The 9,854-nt window shown below is 41.0% G+C and overlaps 1 protein-coding gene across 1 annotated transcript; it reads right to left on the reverse strand.

Moving 5' to 3' along the window:
• Positions 1-245: 245 nt before the first annotated feature.
• dnase1l4.2 (deoxyribonuclease 1 like 4, tandem duplicate 2) lies at positions 246-9,590 on the reverse strand. Its single transcript, XM_041035048.1, has 10 exons — positions 9,457-9,590; positions 8,291-8,377; positions 8,031-8,125; positions 7,662-7,748; positions 7,367-7,479; positions 7,168-7,280; positions 5,519-5,679; positions 5,095-5,191; positions 828-960; positions 246-513 (listed from the first exon to the last, which is right to left on the reverse strand). The coding sequence occupies exons 2-10, from the start codon at positions 8,369-8,371 to the stop codon at positions 479-481; spliced, it is 915 nt and encodes a 304-aa protein (XP_040890982.1). The 5' UTR covers positions 8,372-8,377; positions 9,457-9,590; the 3' UTR covers positions 246-478.
• Between the last annotated feature and the right edge of the window lie 264 nt (positions 9,591-9,854).

Raw genomic sequence — 9,854 nt, forward strand, 5'->3', positions numbered from 1 at the left:
AGACCACAGGAGAGCTGTGGTGTCAGATATCCAGTGTTTTGGATCTTTTTTGGGCGGGGGGGCAGGTATAGTGAACTTGGCAAAAAGTTTCTAGCAAACAAAGAGCAACACAATCCTTCATCTGGAGAGGTGTTTGTGTCCACCTGATGGATCTGAGTCCTGTACTCGCTTCCTTTTTGCTCTGTTTTTGGTCTCAAAGCTCAAACGTCCGAGTGAAAGAACAAGAAGCAGATTTAAAGCAGATATCTGTAAACTTGATGTTTTTATTATTCAAGTGTCATTGCTGCAGTACATTCATCTCGATTGTGGAGAATTGTAAAACAAAGACAATGTGTGGAAACACACTTGAGTTTTTATAACCAAAAAACACTTTTAAATCTAATCACACTACTAAAATTACGAGTTGATGTGAGATCTTGAGTCTCTCTCATTTGTCCAAACGTTGTGTCTTGATTGGTGTTTCTGCTGAAGGTCCTCTCTATCTTCTTGTTTTCGCCTTCCTCTTCTGTGGGCCTGTTAGTGTTCAAATGACATTAAACAAACCTGAAATATTCATTTCACCCGGAAAAAAAACACAGTCATACATGTGCATAATCAATTATACATCCATTCAAATAAGTGAATAGTAATTGATCAAATTCAGATAATTGAAGTCCAACTGAAGTTGTGGTCAGAAGGTGAGATTTATGATGCATTTTTGAAATTGTGGCAAAATGCTGTTTCATTAAATAGTTACACAGCTACACAAAATGGCACAAGGTGAAAGTAAAGTATAAATCCAGTATAGATCTAATATGTGTCTCTGAGGTCAGTCAAACCAATTTTACCTTTCCTCTGAGTTTGTCCTTTGGTGGATGCCCTCTTTGTTGCTTGGGGCGCAGCCGTTTTACTTGGTGCTTTGCGCTTCTGGCTGGTCTTCAGCTCCACCTCCACAGGGTAGTGATCACTGATACTGAGGGTCTTAAAAAGCAAATAAAGACACATTTTGTAAAACACCATGGTGACAGTGAGTTGGCCTGTTGAAGCCCTACTGTCCCTCCGTTTTGGACTCAATGGACTCTTTCGTGGACTTGTCATGATGAGCCCTGTAGCCAGTGGCGGCTGGTGAAAAAAATTCTTGGTGGGGCTGATATGCCGATAAATTTTCCTGCCTACTCCAGTATAAGCATTCAAATCAACAGTCAGAAAATGACTTAAATTCCACAATAATAATTTAATTTCCTTCTCAAAATCACAGATAAAGTATGTTAACAATTCACATAGGTTACATGTACGCTTTAGAAAGGAACAGTATCAAAAACAATACAAAAACAAATAAAAACGGTATCAAAAACAAAATTCAGCTACAGCTATGATATCAACTGAACCTACACAAATCAACAATGTGTGTGCACGTGTGTGTATGTGTGTGTGTGAGAGAGACAGACAGAGAGAAGATAAACTGAATGGGGTGGAGAGTTATTATTTGTACAAGAACTTTGCTCGTCTGTCTTTCTGTGTGGCAAATTTCTCAATGACCCTGGTGTTGAAGTCAGGAATGTCTCTTGTCAGTTTTTTCTCTATGGAGAGCATGGCCAGAGCATTGAGCCGATCTTGTGCCATGGTGTTTCTAAGGAAAGTCTTTATCCTGTTTAAAGTAGAGAAGCACCTCTCTGACTCTGATGTCGTCATCGGCATGGTGATGAGGATGTTTAGAAGACTTACGCTTTCAGTGAATGTGTCTTGAAGATTGTTTTCCATCAAAACCTGATAGAGAGCCAATGCACCACTGCAACTCTGGAACTCCTCGTTTTCATAGATCAAGGACAGTTCTGTCTTAAGTCTGGCCTTGTCCAATGAGGGATAGGCTTCCACCGTGGCTTCCAGTGCTGAATCTGGGAACTTTCTGCAGTGTTGCTGGAACAAGTCTCCTTGCAACAGAGTGGCGCTGACGAGGTGCTTGGTGAATGAAAACCTCTCCTCGGCATGGCTCATAATGGTGTCACATACCTATGCAATGACATGTAATTTTTAAAAATATTATGACAATAATAATATGACAATATGACAATATACATTTCAGTCAGGATTACTATATCAAATGGCCAGCATCTTCATTAGATTTGATCTGATTCAAATCAGAACAAGCAGCAAGTGCTCACCTCCAGTGCCAAGTGGTGTTGCGTGCCTTCTCCCAGTGTCCTCCGTTTCTTTGTGGGTGGCTCCTGAACAGGTCTTCTGTACTCCTCATCCTCCACCAGATTAGGAACATCCTCCCTGATCCAATACAGGAATTTTGTGAGTAAGTTCTGAAAACTGGTGAGGGATATATTAATCAAACCCAAGGCTGTGTTACAATTACTGGCAATTATATTTCATCTAAACATCACATTATATTTTCATCTAAACATCATAGATGCACTACATATTAACATAGCTACTGGGCTGGTCTTGTGTTCCTTTGTCAAACTGCTGAAGCTTTGAGCTACATTTTCTGTATAAAATGCTCTGAAGATTATAGATTATATATTATTATTATTATTATTATTAATGCATTTAACCTACCTGATAGCTTGCATGCTGTGAATGAACCTCTGGGTGGCTCCTGTGATGTAGACCGCATCGATGTTTCTCTTCTGCAGCTGGTTATATAGCATGTCTACGTGTGGCATGATCTTATGAAACAATGCTAGGAAAAAGCAAAAAGCTTCATCTTCCAGCATCCTCACATAGCCGCCGGCTTCTCTTTTTGTGGGGCCATCAAATGCTTCTCTGTTCCGGATGGTCTGAAAACACTTCACCAGGTCATCCTTGTGCTCGTACACGGTGTTAACAGCACGACTGTTGAAGTTCCAACGTGTTGACGACGCACTTGGAAGCCGATGCGCCACCACCTCATCCAGCACTGCGGTTCTCTTGCTCGATTTTGTGAAAAAAGAAGCAAACCCCCCCATGTCGGAAAAAAAGTGACTGATCTGAGGGATGTGAGAGGTTGCTTGTTGCATTACCAGGTTTAACTGATGGGCATAACAGTGAACGTAGTGAGCGTTTGAATAGATGTCCTGTATCTTGCGCTGCACTCCTCCAGTGGCACCCCTCATTACTGAAGCCCCATCATAGGCCTGGGCGATCAACTTTTTTTCGTGTCCCTCGGGAAGGATGGTGCGCAGCCTCTCCATTAAGGCGCTAGCTATTGCATCCGCACAGGCGTTGGGTAGCTTGATGAACTCGAAAAAACGCTCTTGTATGTTGTTGCGTTGGTCGATGTATCTCAGCACCAGGACTAGCTGACAGTGTGTGGAAATGTCAGTAGTTTCATCAGCTTGGATAGCTAAAAAGTTTGCTGTCTTTACCTCATCCACGATCCGTTCTTGCAGAACTGCCAGCATACAGTCCAGCAGCTCATTCTGAACCGTCTTTGAAGTGCCTTTAAATACAGTCGCACTTTCAAGGTGTTCCCTCAAGTCCCGATCTATGGATGCCATTAAGTCCACCAGACCTCGGAAAATTCCGGGATTGTCTGAAGAAACACTCTCATCATGTCCCCGCATTGATAGTTCAAAAGCACCACAAAATTTCACGCAGTCGATGATCTTTGATAAAATATGACGGTTTTTATCCACCTCTTCATTGTGCCTTCTGACAGCGATGCGGTGCCCTTCGTCTAGCTGCGCCGCTATGCTTATCTTTCCAACCACAGCTAGCTTTATGCAGTTTTCCATGTGAACTTTTGACCGTTCGTGCTTCTTAATGCGTTCTGAGAGGTGCTTTAAGTCAGTCTGTCCAGAAACTGTCCACGTCAAATCACACTTGTCACTTTTAAAAAGTATGCAGGGGAAACAAAAAAGCGCATTAGATATTCCACAGCCTGTTAGCCAGGATTTACGCTGGAACCAATTTCTGTTAAAGGTCCTGTTATAGGCCTTTCCTTTCTCCTTGGTTGGCTGGGTGATGGTTATTTCGGGCTTGTCAGGTCCCAGCTCCTTAACACATATTTTTTCTACCATCGTCCTTCTCGCAAAAGGGTAGTTTAAAAGGGATCTCACCGAATTTGGTGGAAGCTGCCCCTCAACTGTGGTTAACGCCGCCATCATCACTTTGACTTACTAACCTGTGACCTCGTAGCAATCCCTTTCGCGGCATTTCCTGAGTAAGGGGCTAAATTTTCAGCGCCCCCAAATCCTAAAATTACGCGACGTTAATTGGCTGAATATTTTGTTTTTCCCCCAGTAACAGTACACAATTGGCTATTTCGCTACAATCGGGGGCGCTTTTCACTAGCGCCCAGGAAGAATTCTATTAATAGACCAAAATGTTACTAATCTGCGACGTCAGGGGAAATTGACTGTTGAATGAGAGTCAGCTGGTGGAGATGATGTTTATATAGTTTAGATTGCATGTAGGAACACACTATTTAGTAAAAATGACACTGATAATATATATTTTGTTTAAAAAAATATAAATATATAAAATATATACATATATATTTTATATATTTTTCCCCCTTCACATCTGGGAGGGCGGTGCCCCAGCGCCCCCTATGGGCCAGCCGCCTCTGCCTGTAGCTGACTTTTGTTCAGGTCTTGGACTTTTGAGGACTCTTATTTTGGTTGCCTGAGTTGTGTAAGTCCTGTTTTATTTTGAAGCCTTGTTCTTGGTGTATCGGTTCCAAGTCTACTTCCTGTCATTGTCTTGTTTCGCGCCTTGTTGATTGTCTGCCCCTTCCTAATGTGAATCACCTGTGGCCCGTTACCCTCTGTGTCTGTAAGTCTTGTTGTTTGGTTTTCTGCTGAGTTTTTGTTTCCTGGCTACCTGGATTTTATGCCAGGGATTTTTGTTTTATTTAAAGACTGTAAAACTCAGCTGGAGACAGCTGTTTCAGTCTTATTTCGGGAGGTAGCAGTAATTGCTAAAGCTGACAGTGACAGTAATTATTTTTGTCTATTTCTGAGTGAAACCAAAGATCTGTTGTTTCAGGAAATGATAAAAGTGTTGATGGTAAATCTGTTATCACTGTAAACTGCACACTGTATGACACTGGTTCTCAGTACACTGTCCATGGTTTCCATTTCTGAGACAGGAGGTCTAAAGCTTCATCTTTTTTTTCAGTCTTACTTCTTCATCAGTTAGTTTGAACTCTCTCTGGAAGTTGAAAGACCTGGCTGAGCCGGGGACGATGGCTTTCAGCATGGCATCTCCGTACACCACGATCCTGTTGGCAGAAAAAGCATCATGGTCTTTCAACAGCCACTTAACTAAAATCTTTCTCAGCTAATTGTTAACAGAAGAAGGAGAAAAACATTAAAATTATGTGAAGAGAAAAAGAAAAGTAGCTATTAGTGGGCAGTAGACAAAGATAACACATATGGGTAAAATCCATACAATCAAACCTCTGTACATTAAACCAAACTGTATCTGAGATGTTCAGTAAACAGGAACTGATCATGAAAGTGAAACAGGAAGGTGGGGGGGGTGGGGCACAGATGTACTTATAGAAATAAAGCACGTCAGTGGCTGGGTTACCTGATGTGTGCCTCACCTGTCGTAAGTGTTGTCGTTATTGTTGCTGCTTGTGGTGTCGACATCATCACCTATCAGCCAATGGTAGGGAGGTGAGAAGATGCGGATCTTTTCCTCCTTCTTCTTCTTCTTGGTGAGATAACGTCCATCTGCGTTAAAGTCCCCCAAAATCATAATTTTCTGCAAAAGAAAAAGCAACAACAAAAAATACTGTCTGTAAATATGTGTTTAGGTTTAATCACAGGTGTCCAAACACTTAAATATAACTTTGTCTATCAACTGATGTGATCACATAGAAGAGAAACAGTTTAACTGGATGTTAGCATTAATGCCAGAGGTAGAGAATAACACACTCCTGTGAGCAGCCTCTAACAGGAGCGATGTTGTGCAGTCATGTGACACACAGCAGATCCACCTGTGCAACGAGCACCGGCCTGCTGCAGAACAACCACAGAAACCCCTGTGCTAACACAGGCTTCTGGTTTCTTACTCTGCAGTTTCTGCAGCAAACGAGCAGGCGTGTTGGCGTCTGACTCGCTGAGAACAGTCACTGAAAAATCACAGATCAACACAAACTTCTCTCTCAGGACTGTTCACCAGAGTCTCCGTCCAAAACAACAGCGGTGTCTGCCAAAGCCAATATAAGAAAACTGCCAATATAACAAATAACAAATCAGAAGGACATCGTACTGAATGTGTGAGTCAGGAAGTGTATCTTTAACAAACACACTGCTCTGCTAAAATGGGCTAAATTATACTGTTCATTTTCTTTGTACACTATTAAGTACATTCAGTGAACACTTTAAATACTAATGAAATGAAACAGTGCCCAGTAACACGGTGTGCAGTCTCTGGACTTTTCCTTTTTTTTAAATCACACTCACAGCAGCATTTACATGTAGGAGATCCTGCAAATATTAAACAGCCATTTAAAAAAAAGGCCAAACCACCAGAGAGCAGGAAGAAATATCTCTGTCTGAAAACAGTACAGAAGGAGTTCATTCTCAGTCCTGGACCAAACAATAGTGGAACATCCTGCTCACACATCTTACATTCCACCAAAATCAAAGAATTGTTCTTTATTTCCTCTCTGGTGGAAAGTTAATGACACCACTCTCACGTCTGTCGAGTGAATATGAAGCTATGAACAGAAGCTTGTTAGCTTAGCTTAGCATAAAGACTGGAAACAAAGGGAAACAGCTAGCTAGCTGGCCCTATCCTGAAGGAGCCAAACCCACCGTCAGGCACATCTAAAGCCTGATAAACACGTTACATCTTGTTTGTCGAGTGAATGACAGTTTGCTATTTCACGGACGTTAGCTATGTGTTGGATTTCCAGGAACTACAACAGTCTGTCACATGACCCTCTGTTAAAACAGCAGATTGTTTACATACACATTTCATAAACCAGGAGAGCTTTGGCTCTCAGCACGAAAGTCAATCAGCGTCATTCCCCAAATGGAAAACTATTCCTTTAGGATGTTTGCTGTTCTGTTATAGCACCTGCAACATTTCGTGAAGCCATGAGCTAAAAGTTCTTTCATTTTTCGATTAAAGTTGGTTTCCAAACCTGCTTCAATGTTTTTTTTACATGCTATAGTAGTGCATCATGGAGATGAGTGTGATCAGATGAGTTTCACCTTCACACATTTGATTTAATTAACCTACATCAGTTCCCCACTTTGTCCTGACAGCATCGACCACATCATGCAGCTCATCCAGCTCCTTCAGTGAATCCTCTGGTTTGGTGTGGACTGGGATCAGGACCAGGTCTTCCACAACTGGAATACACAGGTAAAATACACAGGAGCGTGAACACCTGTGTGTTTGGACAGAAAACATTTATAGAAACATTTCAAGCACAAACCTGTGGCTGGGCAGCTGAAGCGCAGGATGAAGGGCTCTCTGGCGAAGGCGTCTTCGTCTCCAACTTGATTGTCTTCATACTGGTGATGATCTTCCAGTTCCACATCATCCTCTCTGAGACACACACATGTAAAAACACACACAGGAGTAATAAGACTTTGGTGTGTTTGTATACGTGCTACATTTATCATGTACTGTATGTAAAACCCACACGTTGGCTTCACAGCACATGGATCTTTCACTCTGGAGTGAACTGGTCCTTTACCTGAGGGTGGACCGTGAACCTGGGCTCTTACCTGTAGAAACAAACAAACTTCTCCTTGTAGGTGTCTCGTCCCAGCTGGTCGCTGGCGACCATGGCGTAGGGACGTTTTTTGTTAGCGCTGAGGGAAACAGACACAACATTTAAAAAAGGATGTCACATCCCATCCCAGTCATAGAGAGTTTGTGTGAGTAATAAGGTGTTTTTTGTTCTCTGAGATAAGATTAGAGCTTGTAAGCAGTTCTATTTGAATATTGTAAGAGTCACTTAAGCATATAGTTGTTTTTTTTTTTGAGTGTTTATGTCGTTATCATGTTATGCTGTGTTTATCTGGCAAATGTGTTGTAAGGAGGGTTTTTTAAAAACCCTCCTTACAACACATTTTTCAGTGCGGAGAACTCACCTGGTGCTGTTGAGCTCTTGGTGTAACTTTTCCATGGCTTTCCCGCTCTTATCCACCACCTCCAGTATGATCACCACATTGTACCGAGAAATGATCTGGAAGAAACACAGTCAACGTGTCGGTTAAATGCGTCACTGAACACATACTGTGTACATGTATTACCTTTGGTGTCCTGGTGTGCACTTTGTTTTACCTTCCAGTCACTTGAAATGATTAATACAGACATAAAATCTGATAATCAGATACCTCATCAGACTTACCCTGATGAGCTCGTGGACGACCCTTGGGTTTGAGACTTTTTTCATTCCCAGGTTCTTGGCATTGAAGGCTGCTATCTTCATTTTTGACTTTATTTTGAAAGAGAAATGATTGATGATGTTTTAGTGGATGAACAGTGTCAGTGACAAATGTTCATACTGTACGTGAAACAAAATAGACAGAGCAGGAAAATGGGGAACAGACGCCAAAAAAAGCAGAAACTGAGGTAGATGCTGTGTGAGAAACAAAGAAATGAAAACAGTAAAAAAAAAAAAAAAAAACAGCCCCAGGGTGAAATATCTGTGGCTGATTTTGTTGAAGGGGAAATGTCAGCTGGCAGCCTGCTATGTTTACGGTTCAGCCTCTGCATTATAATCTGGCTGAGACCTGTGATAACGGCCTCAACATTCAGCTCTGAGGTGACTGTGTTTATGAAGTTAACAGTTAATATGAAGAGAAATAGAAAACATGCACAAGCATGCACACACAATATGAAAGTTCATTTCCCAACTTCCACTTTTAGTTAGAAACTTTCTTATTTAACTTCTACTGGACAAGGTCGGTGTATTTAACATGTAATTTTATGTCTTAAAGTCTTTTTTAATGTTAGAATGAGCAGACAGAACAGTTCACTAACTCCTTTATGACAGTTTGACAGTGGTGGAAAAAGTCCTCAGATTCTTAAATAAAAAAACAACAACACAGTTTGAATAATTTTCTGTTAGAAGTAAAAAATATTTTACTGGAGTAAAAGTGCAGAGGAATGTACTTAAAGCAAAAAAGGTAAAAGTACTCATTATGCAGAATGACCCATTTTAGAGGTTAATATTATTCAATATATTATAGAATTATTTATATTAATGATGCATTAACATCTAATTGTTTTGTTAATGTTGCAGGACTCTCAACACTTCACTGACGGTGTTGAATACAAATCAACATGATGATAATAAAACTTGTTGTGGATTCATGGTGGTGGTTTCATTTTTCATTTTTCAGTCTTGGCTGCAGTTCTCAGAAATTTCATGCCAGCTCTTACCAGGTATTCAGTCATTCAGTGTAAAATGCCAAGCAGACACAGAAATGCAGAACTAATCAACACCAGTGATGTAAAGGAGTTTTCAGTTCTTTAAAGTTGCAATGTGAAGAAAATAGAAGAGCAACTTACCGGGCCGGCTGAAAAAAAAAGAAATTTGAAAAGTTGAGAGAGAGAATGGCAACAGCTGCTGATGTGTCCTCAGTCAAACTCTGAACTCTTCAGAAAACCGCCTGACAGAAGAGAGAGGAAGTGTCTCTGCCCCCTCCCGCCCAAACCCAAACACACACACACACACACACAGCCAGTGCATGCAAAACACGCCCAACAGTTTTTATCTTTTATCGTGGACAGTATGTGTTTCCTGTCTGTGCTGCTGACCCTGTTTCACAGTCACCACAGTGCTCTGTTGGTGGTGAGATAAAGTTTTTGTAAAACAAAAATTTAATTATTAAAATTAAAATTAACTCTTTCATCAAGAAAGTTTTGGAAAATATGCTCAAGTGTTTTCTGTTCAAAAATAAGATGAA

This window comes from Toxotes jaculatrix, chromosome 3 (assembly GCF_017976425.1).
Source record: "Toxotes jaculatrix isolate fToxJac2 chromosome 3, fToxJac2.pri, whole genome shotgun sequence".
Classification (NCBI taxonomy): Eukaryota; Metazoa; Chordata; class Actinopteri; family Toxotidae; genus Toxotes; species Toxotes jaculatrix.